We start from the raw sequence: 15,506 nt of genomic DNA, 5'->3' as shown, positions 1-15,506 counted from the left end.
AGACCTAAATAAATGGGGAGAATAAATGTATGTGCTCGTGGATTGGAAGACTCAGTAGTGTTAATATGTCCGTTCCTCCCAAACTGCAGTCCCAATCAAAATTCTGATAACTTTTTAATGGAAATTGGTATACTAATTCTAAAACTTATATGGAAATTCAAAGGACCTAGAGAGGCCAAAACAGTCTTGAGAAAGAACAAACCTGGAATATATTACCTAATTTCAAGACTTACTATAAAGATATAGTTATCAAGATAGGTATTGACATAATGGTAAACAGATCAGTGGAACAGAATAAAGCCCAGATATAGACCAGCATTTAAATAGTACATCTCAAGAAATGGTTCTGGAATAACTGGTTACCTACAAGGAAAAAAATTAACCTTGAGCTATTTCTCATACCTTACATAAAAACTAATGCAATTTGGATCATATACATAAGTATAAAAGCTAAAATTACAGCTTTTAGTAGAAAACACATGAGAATATCATTGCAACCTTCAAATTAGCAAAGATTTCTTAAAGAGAACATGAAAGGAAAAAAATTTTTAAATGGTAAATTGTTCTTTATCAAAATTAAACATTTTGCTTATCAAGATACTGTTGGAGGTGGGGAGGAACGTGGGGAGTTAGTGTTAGAGAAGATGAAGACATTCTGGTGCTGGATAGTGGTTAATGGTTGCACAACACTGTGAATGTACTTAATGCCACTTAACTGTACACTTAAAAATTATTAAAAGGTAAATTTTATGTTATGTTTATTTACCCCCCCCCCCCCCACAAGACACCATTAAAATAAGAGGCAAGCCACTGACTGGGAGTAAACGTTTCTAACCACAATATATAAAGAACTCTTACAACTCAGTAATAAAAAGACAAAAAATATTTATTTTATCTAAATATTTCTTTGGGCCACTTTCAAGCCAACTGGCTACTTTTCAACCAATTTGCTTAACCCTAAGCCGTTTTCCTGTATTCTGTTGATTTAGCATTTTCAGGAATTTAAGATTATCCCTTCAGTTGATTTATTTAAAGCATTAAATAAAATTAATTTCAGTACTGATACCTAAAAATCGTTACCACTTATATTTTCCAAGGATGTGCCTTTTATCTGTTCACTGTTTTCTGTCTTTAGGCCACCAGCCCTGTGGTTCCTCTTTTTTTTCTTTTTTAAAAGATTTTATTTATTTATTTGACAGAGAGAGACACAGAGAGAGCGGGAACACAAGAAGGGGGAGTGGGAGAGGGAGAAGCAGGCTTCCCGCCGAGCAGGGAGCCTGATGCGGGGCTCGATGCGGGGCTCGATCCCAGGACCCTGGGATCATGACCTGAGCTGAAGGCAGATGTTTAACGACTGAGCCACCCAGGCACCCCGCGTATGGCTCCCCTTTTTGTTTTCTTAACATTAACTCTTTCAGAATTATAGATTTATGAATTAAAGGCAGTTTTTCCTACTCTTAACAGTGATTCTCAAGACTTTTTTCAGTCACATAGAAGAAATTCTGTGCAAATATGAGTTTGTAATTACAGAATATGGACTTGGCCTGTTTTATAAATCCTATAAGCACATACCTTTTCAGTGAATCTTAATGTAGGTTTATTTATCTATTTTTACAGCTTCAGTACTTTTGTTTACTTGCCTACATAAAGCAGGTCTGGAGACATAGAATATATTTTTCTTTTTTTCCCGTGCTAAGAAGTCAGAATTAATTTGAAAAAAGGATGCCTATTAAACCATACAGAAATAGTACAGGACATAACCCATGTCCTTACAGAATTTATGATGTGGTTGAAGAAATAAAACCAACACATGAGACATTTGATAAAATGTAAGTTGTGAATTGTTGATAAAAGATCAGAAGTGGGGGCGCCTGGGTAGTAGCTCAGTCGGTTAAGTGGCTGACTTTGGCTCAGGTCATAATCTCGGGGTCCTAGGATTGAGCCCCATGTCCTCCCTGCTCAGCAGGGAATCTGCTTCTCCCTCTGCCCCTCTCCCTGCTCATGCACTCTCTCCCTCTCTCTCTCGAATAAATAAAATCTTAAAAAGATCAAAAGTAGAGTGATGACTAAGGACTAAAGTAGTCTGGGAAGATTTCCTAGAGGTGCTGAGATGTGTGTTTGTAGGATTTGGAGAAGCAGTGTGGAGAGCTGTCACATTTCTGTACAAGGAAGGACTGAGGTCCAGAAAGGAGAATGACATGACAATGAGGGGCTTGTCCGGATCAAAGCTCAGGTGCTTTTGAGAATTAGTATAAAGTAGGCTTCTAAAGTTTTTTGTAATCTTATTTACTGTTTTTCCTTTTGTAGCTTTTAGGCATTACTGTATGTAGTCGTTGCCAGGAACACTTGAGCACCCATTATACTAAACTCTTATTTTTTCTACAGATTTTGTAGCCCTTTCATAAAATATCTTTGAACAAAATATATTACAGTCTTACAGTGCTTCTTAAGCTACCTCTAAGAAGGGGCGCCTGGGTGGCTCAGTCGTTGAGCGTCTGCCTTTGACTCAGGTCGTGATCCCGGGGTCCTGGGATCGAGCCCCGCATCGGGCTCCCTGCTCAGCGGGAAGCCTGCTTCTCCCTCTCCCACTCCCCCTGCTTGTGTTCCCTCTCTCGCTGTGTCTCTCCCTGTAAAATAAATAAATAAAATCTTAAAAAAAAAAAAAAAGCTACCTCTAAGAAGGACCTTTTTTTGTTTGTTTTTTATTTCCAAGCCATTGCTGATTGAAACATTTGGGTAAAATTCAGTAAAATTTTCCTGGTAATTAAAAATTGCCATAAGTGTTTCTGAATCCTTATTCTCACTTTGTGTACTTACTTTTGTTATTGATGGGTAACAAATAGCACTTCTTTTTGATCATTAATACTTTGTATTGTGATAAAAGTTTGTGTGCAATGTTTTTTAAACAGGTATGCATCTTCTATTGATGATATTTTAGAAGATGAAGAACATTATGCAGATCAGTTAAAGGAATATCTGTTTTATGCAGAAGCATTGCGGTAAGTATAATAAGTGTTCCAGATGCAGCCCTGTGGCTGGTCACCACTCTCTTCATATGTAGCCAGAAAGTAAAGACAGTAAGGTGATTTTTAAATGAATTCATCCCCCAGGTATTGGATGAGGTCTCATTGTAATCCTCTGTGTTGCAGAGTGCTAGACATAGACATTTAAGACAAGTTCTGTTCTTGAAACATAATATTGATAAAACTTATCAGTCTCTGACCTCAGGTCTGTTTGTATGTTGTTCTTTCTACTTTTTTCAGCTTGAAGATTGGATGCAAAATACAGATTGAGTGTATGTAGCCCTGTCACTAGGCAGTATGTTGCCATTTTTATTCTGTAATTCTTTACACATCTGCTTATCTTCTTAGGAAGGTTGTATAAATTCTTAATATCACCACTTTGTCTTCTCTTCTTATGGTATCTCCTACAGAGCCACACAGAATTCTCTGGTATATAGTCCTATTTAATTAAGAAGAAATTAGTATACTTTTTCTGTCCGATTTTAAGAAATGAATAATTTTCCTGGAATAGGTGTCTTTTGGACATAGCCACTTTTGGTTATTTTCCTGTCACCTTTAAAAGCAGTATAAGAATTCTGTTAGTAAACACAGCACCAATTTTCCTTTAGTTGTTCAGGAACTGGTATGAAAACATCCGCACATTGTTAGCCTTGTTCCTTTTTAAGACTTGAGTAGTCAGGAGTTTCACCAAGGTCACATTACAAAGCAAAAGAAAGTTGCTGAATACAGTGGAATTCTGTACAGTTCTTAAACACTGTAGAAAAGATTAATGTATATTAGTATGTCCGTGGTATATAGTTAAGTAAGATGAGATGTAGAATCGCTTGAGGCATGTGCATATGTGTATATGTAAGTGCCTAGCTAAGGTCTGGCAGAATATGCACCATCTATTAATATGGATTGTGTCTGGATAGTGGAGTTAGGGAAAAGAAAGAATTCGTGAAACTTTTTTTATTTTGTGCATTCCTGTATTAGCATTTTTTTTTTTACACTAAGTGTGGATTACTTTTATGATAAAAACTAAGACATTTCTTTTTTTTTTTAAGATTTATTTGAGAGAGAGCACATGTGTGCAAGCAGGGTCGGGGGATGCAGGCAGAGGGAGAAGGAGAGAATCTAAAGCAGGCTCCCCGCTGAGCACAGAGCCCAACATGGGGCTCAGGCTCATGACCCTGAGATCGTGACCTAAGCCAAAATCAAGAGTTGGGTGCTTAACCAACTGAGCCACCTAGGCACCTCAAAACTAAGACATTTCTATATAAAAAAGAAAATTTGGAGAAATCTTTTTAAAGAATATTCAGTAGCTTTGTGAGATTCTACCACTAGTTTCTATGTTATACAAAAGATTTTGTTGTTAATGTATGTGATAATGGTGTGTTTATTGAAAAAAATGTTGCAGGTGTCTAAAAAACAACCTTTTTTATTAAGTATATGTAAAATTTTTATGCTTATGTTCTGCTAGATTTAATTTTTAATATTGGGCTACTATATTTTAAACTTGAAAATTCTTTGTACACAAGTTCTGAGCCTAGTAAGACATTGTGAATGCTTCCCCTCATCCCCTGAAAAATTTTTTTGGTATGTTAAAAGAAGCCACAAAAATTAAATGGCTGCACTTTTTTCATCCCTAGGGCTGTTTGCAGGAAACATGAACTTATGCAATATGACTTGGAGATGGCTGCTCAGGACTTAGCATCCAAAAAGCAGCAATGTGAGGAACTGGCAACTGGGGTGAGTGTTCCATTTAGGTCTCTGTCTCGTTGCGGCAAGCCATATAAGGAAGGAGCTGCAGCTGTAATAGTCAGGATGCCTGTAGCTTTTATAGGGGAATAATTTATGGGCAACATTATAATTCTTCGGGTTGTGATCTTGATATTAAAAGACATAAGCCATTAAAACATTGTATTATATAGCATTGGAAGAAATGCTGCCAGGGCACCTGGCCGGCTCAGTCGGTGGAGCATGCAGCTCTTGACCTCAGGGTTGTGAGTTTGAGCCCCACGTTGGGTGTACAGATTACTTAAAAATAAAATCTTTAAAAAAAAAAAAATTCTGCCAGCATTGCTCTGTGTAGTGTCTTTTTGTTTATGTTAAGTCCAAATGAAAAAACATTATTCTTTGTGGTTGAAATAATGACCTTTGTCAGGTTTAATTTTACAAAGTATATTATAGAAATTTTAGTTTACTTTGAAAAGCCATACGTAGTTAGAATTGGTTCATCTCTCCTAGGAAGGAGCTTTTGGTATACAGTGAATACTTGTGAAGAAAATTCCGTATCTTATTGTATGAATCTTAGATCATTTTTATAATCAGCTTTCTACTGTCCAACCATTTTATTGGAATAAAGTAGCTATTGTAGTGAGAATACACAATCTGGAAATAATGAAACAGTGACAGTACCACCATTTATCAGTCACTTCATAGTTAACAAGTACTTTGGTTTGTCTGAAAAGTCACAGATATATGTGGGAAAAGACCGTTGGCCACAAAACATGTATACACTGGGCTTGATTTATTTTTAAAACTCAGGGGAAATTCCCAGGCCATTTTCAGGGAGCAGGGTTCTCTACTCCACGTGAAGGGAAAAGTGTTTCTCTCAGTAAATTCCGAAGAGTGAGGAAGTGTTAGAGCAGTGATGCTTCAGGCTTCCCTTGAAGGGAAGGCATCCTATTTTTTTGATAGATACCCAAGTTCCAGTGTGTGTTATGCAGATTTTAAGTGTTGTTTGTTTGTTTTAGTTTGGTCTGTTTCCTTTGTCGCCTGTTGAATTTTATCTATTTTTTATGTCAGAGAGAAATTTAAGGAAATATGACTTATGATCTAAAGAAATAATTTGCCTAATACTTCACCTAGAAGTTTTCTATTTGATTAAGAAGTTCACTTAGAAATTTTTTCTTTTTGACTATTCTATATTATTCCAGTGTTAGCAATCATATTAGGACCCCCCTGGTTATAAGACTTACAAGGCTTCTGGCTGAGGTACCGGGAAAATGGCAAAAGTTTTGTTTCCCTTTTTTAAAAGAAATGTTTAATTGTGGTTTAAATATACATAACAAAATTTGTCATCTTAACCATTTTTTTAACCTGGTTTTTCTCTTTTCTTCTTCTGTATATGTATGTATAGATCTATCTATCTTGAAAGATTTTATTTTTTTATTTTTTATTTTCTTAAAAGATTTTATTAATTTATTTGACAGAGAGACAGCAAGAGAGGGAACACAAGCAGGGGGAGTGGGAGAGGGAGAAGCAGGCTTCCTGCGGAGCAAGGAGCCCGATGCAGGGCTTGATCCCGGGACCCTGGAATCATGACCTGAGCCGAAGACAAACGCTTAATGACTGAGCCACCCAGGCGCCCCAAAAGATTTTATTTTTAAGTAATCTGTACACCCGACATGGGGCTCAGACTCACAACCCTGAGATCAAGGGTCACATGCTCTACCCAGCCAGGCATCTGTATTTTTCTTTTTAAAAAATAATTTTTACTCTTATGATTTTGAGCTTACAAAATAGTGGAAAAAAATTAGGACAACTATTAGTGAATTTACATTGCTATAAATTAAAAGCAATTTTATGAGAGCATAGATTAATGAATGGTTATGCTAGGGATTGTCTTAGTCATTTTGAAGTGTATATAGTTCAGTAGTAGTGAGTACATTCATATTGTTGTGCATGCAACCTCCAGAACTCTCTTCATCTTGAAAATTGAAACTCTAAACCATTAAACATCAACTATCGATTTCCCTTCCCTCCAGCCCTTGGCGGTCACCATTCTACTTTCTGTCTCTATGACTTGACTACTCTAGATACCTTACATTAAGTAGAATCATACAGTATTAGTCTTTTTGTGACTTATTTATTTCCATTTAGCATGATGTTCTCAGGTGCATCCATGTTTTAGCATGTGTCAGAATTCCCTTTTTCTGGCTGAATAATATTTCTTTGTACATAAGTGCCACATTTTGTTTATCCACTCACCTGTTTCTGTTTCCTTTTAGACCGTGAGAACATTTTCTTTGAAGGGAATGACTACCAAGCTCTTTGGTCAAGAAACTCCAGAGCAGAGAGAAGCCAGAATAAAGGTGCTAGAAGAACAAATAAGTGAAGGAGAACAACAGTTGAAGTCTAAAAATCTGGAAGGCAGGTAAAAATGCTGAGATGTTGAACAAAACTAGGCATATGTACTACATGGCAGATTTTTTTTTTATACCGTTTCCCATCTTCGTTAACGTTCCTACATTATAGCCTGTTCTTCTAGGGCATTTTTTAAGATTTTATTTTTAAGTAACCTCTACACCCAATGTGGGGCTTGAACTTACAACCCTGAGATCAAGATTCACAGGCTCCACCGACTGAGCCAGCCAGGTACCCCTATACTGGTTCTTCTAAATTGTAGTGATTGAGGGGCACCTGGGTGGCTCAGTTAAGTGTCTGACTCTTGGTTCTGGCTCAGATCATGATATTGCAGTTGTGGGATCGAGCCCCACGTCAGGCTCTGCGCTAAGCGTGGATTCTGCTTCAGATTCTCTCTCCCTCTCTGCCCCTCCCCCTGCTCCTGTGCTCTTTCTCTCCCCCTCCCTCTCTCTCAAATAAATAAATAACTCTTTAAAAAAGATAAAATGTAGTGATTGAATTCCTAAGAAATTTGAATTATCAAAAATCATGTTATAAAAGCAGTTTTAGTATGGGGGAGAGAGTAAGAAGAGTTTCAACTTTATAATATTATTTTCCTGCACTTTTCCTGATTTCTGTCCTTTGCACATTGCCTTCGCCCTTTCTCCATCACTTGGCAAAAGCCTGATCGTTCTTCATTGCCCAGCTCTCGTGCTACTTCCTTTGTGAGGCTTGCTCCTAGCCTCGCAGGCTCTCGTAGCCTTTGGTTCATCCACAATAACATGGCAGTTTTGTTTTGGGTGGTCAGTTGTTCTCTCTGATTGTCCCCAGCTAAATTAAGTGCCCTTCAAAGTCAGTGACTGTGTCTTTTTCATCTTTGTGTTTCAACATCTTGCATTGGGCTTGGCATGAAATTATTCCATAAATATTCCTGGAAATGCAACTATCAAAGGTCTGCCATCACTGTTTGGCTTATTTTCCTTATTGTTGTTTTTCATCTGATAATAAGTAGATCAAGGCCGACCAAGAGTGTATCATTGGTGTTGAGGTATTTTTGTTCATTTTTAGAACTGCTGGCACCAAATAAGTAAAAGTAAACTTTCATGAATGGAATTTAAAAAGACAAATGCCTCTCGGAAATTTTAAAACTCTGGTTGTCATTGAAAGCAATGATAGGGGGCGCCTGGATGGCTCAGTCAGTTGGGCCTCTGCCTTTGGCTCGGGTCCTGATCCCAGGATGGCGAGTCCCTCTCCCTCTCCTACTCCCCATGCTTGTACTCTCTGTCTGTCAAATAAATAAATAAAATGTTGAAAAAAAATAACTTCATGTGTTATAATAATAATAATTGTGATACATAATATATCTTGTCAAAAGAATTTATGTTTGGGCGCCTGGGTGGCTCAGTTGGTTAAGCGACTGCCTTCGGCTCAGGTCATGATCCTGGAGTCCCGGGATCGAGTCCCACATCGGGCTTCCTGCTCAGCGGGGAGTCTGCTTCTCCCTCTGACCCTCTTCCCTCTCGTGCTTTCTATCTCTCGTTCTCTCTCTCTCTCAAATAAATAAATAAAATCTAAAAAAAAAAAAAAAAAAAAAAAAAAAGAATTTATGTTTTCCAGTGACCCCGGGAGGGCAACTTCACACTGCCTCTGTTAGGCTTGTGAGCCGGTTCAGAGAACCATGTAACGGCTGCTTTATAGGAATAATTTGAAGCTGGGATTCTTGTGGCAAAAATATTGATTATTAAAATGTAGACGAATGTATGACTGTCTCTCTCCTTCTCCTAGTATAATTTTTAGGAAGAGAAAAATAGAACTATCTTATACAGACAGTAGCTTTTTCCTCCATATAGATAAATAAAAACCAATGCAAACGAGAACTGGTTATTAGAATTTATAATATACTCAACTTAATTTGAATAAGAGTAATAATGATGACTACACATTTTATTTCAGAGAATTTGTGAAAAATGCTTGGGCCGATATTGAACGCTTCAAAGAACAAAAGAACCATGATTTAAAGGAGGCCCTCATAAGCTATGCAGTCATGCAGATCAGTATGTGCAAAAAGGTAGGTGAAGGTACAAATATATTCAGAAGTGCTTACAAATTTCTTTAAAACTGATTTCTCTTATTTGGACCACAGTGTTTATTTTCATTTTAAAGCCCATTTTGGCTCCCTTCCAGAATGTTTTCTGGTTTCTTCACTTAACTTTGAAAGAGTATTGTAACCGGAATGTTAATTATTGAGTCTTCACTCACCTAAGGTTCCACATTTGTATGCCCTGTTTATATCTAGTATTTGAAAATATATACCAACAATATTACTTGGATTATATGATGTTCTTGGACAGGGGTTAGGATACTGTTCCTAACAGTGATATATAGTACTTGGATTGGAAGATGGCTTAAACATTTTTGGGGGGAAATGTGGTTATGATATGGTTTGTTGTCATAGTAAGTCTTTCGTGTGACTGATATCCATAAAAGAAGATAAGAGCATGGAAGCTTATTCTGGTTCAAATAAGTTTGGACAATGCTGAAATCTTTAAAATGCTATTGTAAGAACAAAATATAAAACATTCCTTCTTTTTTATAACCCATGATCTGCCTGTGTGTGTTTCAGTTAGTACCAATGCTTTACATATGTCTAGGACTTCACAATTTACCAACATGCATTATCTCAGTAAATCATATAGCAAGATGATTTCTCACAGTTATGAAGACCTTCTTAGAGGGAAAAATCATACTCATATAAACAGCTTGTGCTTTAATTCATCCAAAATGTGTATTTTTCTGGCTAGACACCATCCCTTCCCTAGCCCTTTCCACTTGGTATCACCAGCAGTGCACAGAGAGCAAAGATATTTTGAGATGTAAACACCAGACTCTAGAATTAGTCACATGGGCTCCTTTTGTATTGGGCAAATTCATATTTATGCCTCAGTTAAAGTGTAAGTTACTTCACATAGTGGATCTTTGAGGTCATTTAAGAGATGTTAAAATCATGAGTGATCCATCTGCACAATGCCAATGGGTGAGTATGATTGCAGCTTGATAGTGTGTGTGTGTGTGTTTTAAGACTATTTACTAATGCCTTTATTTATTAGAGAGCAAGCAAGCAAGTGTGTGAGCGGGAAGGGGAGGAGCAGAGGAAGAGAGAGAATCCCAAGCCTACTCCGTACTGAGCTCAGAGCCTGATAAGGGACTCGATCCCATGACCCTGAGATCATGATCTGAGCCTAAATCGGGAGTCGGGGCACCCAACTGACTGAGCCACCCAGGTGCCCCACAGCTTGATAGTGTTTTTATCTGTTGCTCTCTTCCTGCCAATTCCTACTGCCTCCCTGCTTCACAGATTGCTTCACATTTAATCTTTTTTCTAACCTTTCTTTTTTTAATCTCGGGAGGTCTGAAAGATCAGATAACACAAATGTTTTAGAGTTGGTTTGGTTTTGTTTTCATAAAAGACTTATTAATAAGCTCCTTGTAATCTTCTGTTTTCTGCTTTTCCAAGTAAAAGGCAGACTATATAATGGCTCAAAGGACTTTTCTCCCCACTTTACCTAGGGTGGGGTGGTTGAAGGTGCTGGGAATTAATCTCTGAATAAAGAAGATATCACTATAGGTGTATTTGGATATGCTGTTGGATATCTTGTGTGTCTGCTCATGTGTCCTACGGTTAACTGTAGTAAACAAGTATACTCACATGAGATTAAAAAGATGTATATTCACCTTATTTCCCAAGAGCAGTACTATAAAGTTTCATCATGTATTTTTTTCCTTAACTGGAACAGATTTTTATATATGAAAATCTGTAGTATTCTTTTTTTAATGAACTTAAAATTAAGTATGAGAAGATAAGATTAATATTAGTTTTTCTTGGGTAAATATGGGTATCTATATTTTGTTTATTTTACTTGTGTATTAACTTTTCAGATATACCATACTTTGTTATAATGTCAGCTATCCAAAGTGGTAATTGAATATAATCAAATGACTAAATTGTAGTAGTAGTAAACCAAAACAAAAAACTTTTACAAGGATGCCTAGGTGGCTCAGTTGCTTAAGCGTCTGCCTTCTGCTCAGGTCATGATCACAGGGTCCTGGCATCGAACCTCATGTCGGGCTCCCTGCTCCGCGGGAAGTCTGCTTCTCCCTCTGCCTCTCCCCCTGCTTGTGTTCTCTCTCTCTCTGACAAATAAATAAATAAAATCTTAAAAAAAATTTACATAAGAAGTATTAATATTAACACTTAAAAATCAAGGATCACTTCTAAGTGTTTTTTTGGTCAACCTCTTTGATAATGAATTTTCTTAATTTGTTGAATCAAGAAATACTTGATTGATTTTTAAGCTACTTTATCTTTTTTTTTAATAAGAGGCTTTCTGTTTATTTGTTTTTTAAGATTTTATTTATTTATTTGACAGAGAGATAGCGAGAGCAGGAACACAAGCAGGGGGAGTGGGAGAGGGAGAAGCAGGCTTCCCGCGGAGCAGGGAGCCCGATGCGGGGCTCGATCCCAGGACCCTGGGACCATGACCTGAGCCGAAGGCAGACGCTTAATGACTGAGCCACCCAGGTGCCCTACTTTATCTTTTTAAATTTTAAGAATTATCATATGGAAAAAGATATTCCATGCAAATGGAAATGGGAAAAAAAAAAGCCAGGGTGGCAATACTTACATCAGGCAAAGTAGACAAAATCGACTTTAAAACAAAGACTGTAACAAGAGATAAAGAAGGGCATTACACAATAATAAAGGGGCCAACCCAGCAAGAGGCTATAACAGCTATTTACGCAACACTGGAATACCGAAATACATAAAGTAATATCAACAGATACAAAGGGAGAAATTTATGGTAATACAGTAATGGTAGGGGATTTTAACATCTCACTTACATCAATGGATAGGTCATCAAGACAGAAAATTAATAAGGAAACAGTATCGAGTGACACTTTAGCCCACATGGTCTTAACAGATATGTATAGAATATAACATCCAAAAACAACAGAATATATATTCTTTTCAAGTGCACATGGAACATTCTCCAGGATAATCACACATATGGCCACGAAACAAGTCTCAATAAAATTAAAGAAGACTGGGACGCCTGCGTGGTTCAGTAGGTTAAGCCATTGGTTCAGGTCATGATCCCGGGATCCAGGGATCAAGCCCCACATCAGGCTCCTTGCTCAGTGGGGAGCCTGCATCTCCCTCTTCTTCTGCTCCTCCCCCTAGCTTATGCTCTCTCACTCTCTCTCTCTCTCTGACAAATAAATAAAATCTTTAAAAAAAAATTTAAGAAGACTGAGATAATATCATCATCTTTCCCGACCACAATTGTATAAACTAGAAATCAATCACAAGAAAAAAACTGGAAAAATACAAACGTGGAGGCTAAAGAGCATGCTACCAAACCTCCAGTGAGTCAGTGAGGAAATCAAACAGGTAATAAAAAAATACATGGATACAAATGAAAATGAAAACACAATGGTCCAAAATCTTTGGAACGCAGCAAAAGCAGTTCATTTTTGGTATATGTGCTGCTGAGGTGAGCACAGCGAAAGCCGTTCAAAGAGGGAAATTTATAGCGATACAGGCCAACCTCAAGAAACAAGAAAAATCTCAAACAATCTAACCTTACATCTAAAGGGATTAGAAAAAGAACAAAGCCCAAAATTAGTAGAAGGTAGGAATTTATTTAATGAAGATCAGAGCAGAAATATTACCATAAAAATAACATACTCTCGTTACAAAAATTATAAAAATCCAGAAGCATATTAGGTAAAAATTCTTCCCCTTCTCCAGCAAATCCCTTTTGAAACCTCAGCACTGTTACAAACTTCGCGTGTGTCCTTCCAGACGTCTTGTACATTTACAGTAATTTAGAAAATATTCCCCACAAAAACAGGATTGCGTTACGTGTGCTGGGGGGTTGTTTTCATTTGCTCATTTGATGTGTCATGGACATGTTCCTATGGGAGTGCATAAGATCTCTTATCCTTTCTGACAACAAATACTCTTATTAGATACTACTTTATCCAGGCAATCTGAGACATTTTAAAGGATTTTTTTTTTAAATTTGCTTTTTGTATTTCATCAGGAGGAGAAAAATCAAAAGATTCTTGATTTTTTTTTTTTCTAGTGTTTGGAGCCTTGGTAACTTGATAAATATTGACATACTTTAATGTTTAAGTATTAAAATATTGCTTCATGAATTAACAGTTATTCAAGAATATGTATCTTGTTTTTTTAAAAAAAACCCTTTGTTTCTACCACTTGGTTAGATTTTACTATTTTATTTTTATATACATGCATTTTTGTTTAAGCCTGTTATGTAATATATGTCATATTAACTTTGTGCTGAATAGCCTGCTAGAACCACTGAGAAGGATTTGATAATTTAGCCTGTTACTGGTTTTTATCACAACATTAGTTGTTAGACTAATAATTTAATAAGCCATTTTTTAAAAAAATCCATTAATTTTTATTTAATTGTTAATAAGGTTTTTTTTCTTTTGTTTTAAGTATTACGTAGAAAAACTGCCTGAAAACTTGTTTGGTTTACAAATAGAAATGATGCAAACATGTGATCTGAGTAAATGAGTTTATGTTATGAACCTTGAAAACTCAGTTTCCTAAAAAAAGAAGTTGTAGGAGCTCTTTTCCCCTCTTGAAGATAGGCTATGCAAATAATTCTCTTTCTTTTTTAAGAAGCATTAGACATTCACTTCTATTAGCCATTGCCAGAAATAGTGTCATTTTTGCTGGACTTTGTTAGTTATTCCAGAAAGTGAAATTTAGCATACCAGTAAGCCAAAAACTTTGGCTTTCAGAATCCTTCCAAAATCACATTTTAAAGTTTTATTTTCTTTTTTTGTTTTTTTGTTTGGTTGTTTTGTTTTGTTTTGTCTTAGGGAATTCAAGTTTGGACCAATGCTAAGGAATGCTTTAGCAAGATGTAATCTTGTGAAATGAATTTCTCTTCAATCAAAGTGCCCCAGAACAGAAGCACAAGTAAATGAAAAAAACTAAAGTCGCTACCCAGTATACACAAAAATATGTATAAGTTGAGTCAATTCAACTTCCTTTAATTTGATTGTAGTTGTGTTCATATAGCACAAAAAGGATGTATTTTAATGAATATTAAATATTATAATTTGAGGTTTTGGGGACTGGTGCTGATTCCAAAAAGTTAATTTGAAAGTACATACCAATAGATGGTTTGTCAGGCTTCTGAACCAATGATTGAATGTTAAGATGTTAGGTAATTTGCTTCAGTGCCAGTTGTCTCCAGTCTGTTTATGTAGGGAGTTTTTTCCTAAGATTGAATTCCTATCTTCACTTGCTAAGACCCACTAAGCTGTTATAGGGGGTTATTTTTTCTTGCCTTAGAGTTGAGCTGTTTGGTTTGACAAAGCTCAGCAGAAACTTAGTGTGAAATCTAAGATTTTCTCCCACATTCATTGATGCCCCCTATAACATTTGCATACACTAGAAAATGCCTTCAATTTGTGTTTTACCAGAATTTTGATACTGGTCAGAAATTTTATACTGCCAACAAAGAAGATTCAGCTTCTCAGATATATAGTGGAACACATTGTTATGATCTAGGAATTGCTATATAGAAAGTTTTAATTGAACATGTTACATATAAGCACTAAATTCTTCTCAAATAATTCTTAACCTCAGTGATGAGCCTAAATTTACTCTGCTTGGCTCTCTACACATGGCATTTCAGGGTACAAGATGTAGCATTTCAATGTATAAGATACATGTAGTGAACATATGTGTTAGTATCTTCATTATTAACATCCTTTTCTATTGCTTGGCTGTAATTTTTGTAAAGATAAATTATATTGTTTTTGTGCGTGTGTGTGTGTGTGTGTGTGTGTGTGTTTGTGGTATATGTTCAGAAGCCAAGCACCCTCATTTTGCTAGCTTTGCAGTATTTTAAATGTGTTCTCATTATTACTAATTATGTAAAAAAAAAAAATCCCCAGTACTGTTCAGCATTTGACTTTTTTACATGTTTAAGATGTTGCTGGATTTTTGTGCTGTTTGCCAAACTTATACAATAAATAAATGAGGTATTGTGCTGATTTTCATATGATTTTTGTTATTTTAACAAAGTTATCTATACATATTAGTATCGGATGCCCTGTGAGAAAATAATACATGCTATATTATATTTTGAAGTGTTTTAATTGTGTAAATTTATCTGAGGCCAAAATGTCGGGTTTTTCAAAAAATAAGATGCTGAAATGAGATACAATTTTTAAAAAATTACTGCTTTTTAAAAAAAGAAAATTGCTGGAGGCAAAGATCATCAAATAAAATAGCTTTACATTTGGCATTTAAAAATCAAAAGC

The 15,506-nt window shown here is 36.2% G+C and overlaps 1 protein-coding gene across 3 annotated transcripts in view; it reads left to right on the top strand.

Moving 5' to 3' along the window:
* SNX4 (sorting nexin 4) overlaps positions 1–15,242 on the top strand; it is a 70,398-nt gene extending 55,156 nt beyond the window's left edge. For all 3 annotated transcript variants that reach the window (XM_025875618.2, XM_025875626.2, XM_025875633.2), the window contains exons 10-14: positions 2,910–2,999; positions 4,655–4,754; positions 7,019–7,164; positions 9,087–9,201; positions 14,052–15,242. In XM_025875618.2, coding sequence (XP_025731403.1) covers positions 2,910–2,999; positions 4,655–4,754; positions 7,019–7,164; positions 9,087–9,201; positions 14,052–14,099 — 499 coding nt within the window. In that variant the 3' untranslated portion in view covers positions 14,100–15,242. The remainder of the gene's footprint in view (positions 1–2,909; positions 3,000–4,654; positions 4,755–7,018; positions 7,165–9,086; positions 9,202–14,051) is intronic.
* The last annotated feature ends 264 nt before the right edge of the window (positions 15,243–15,506 follow it).

This window comes from Callorhinus ursinus, unplaced genomic scaffold (genome assembly GCF_003265705.2).
Source record: "Callorhinus ursinus isolate GAN/ISIS: 27379988/994484 unplaced genomic scaffold, GSC_fseal_2.0 scaffold1, whole genome shotgun sequence".
Lineage (NCBI taxonomy): Eukaryota > Metazoa > Chordata > Mammalia > Carnivora > Otariidae > Callorhinus > Callorhinus ursinus.
This window is presented reverse-complemented; position numbering and strand designations above follow the sequence as displayed.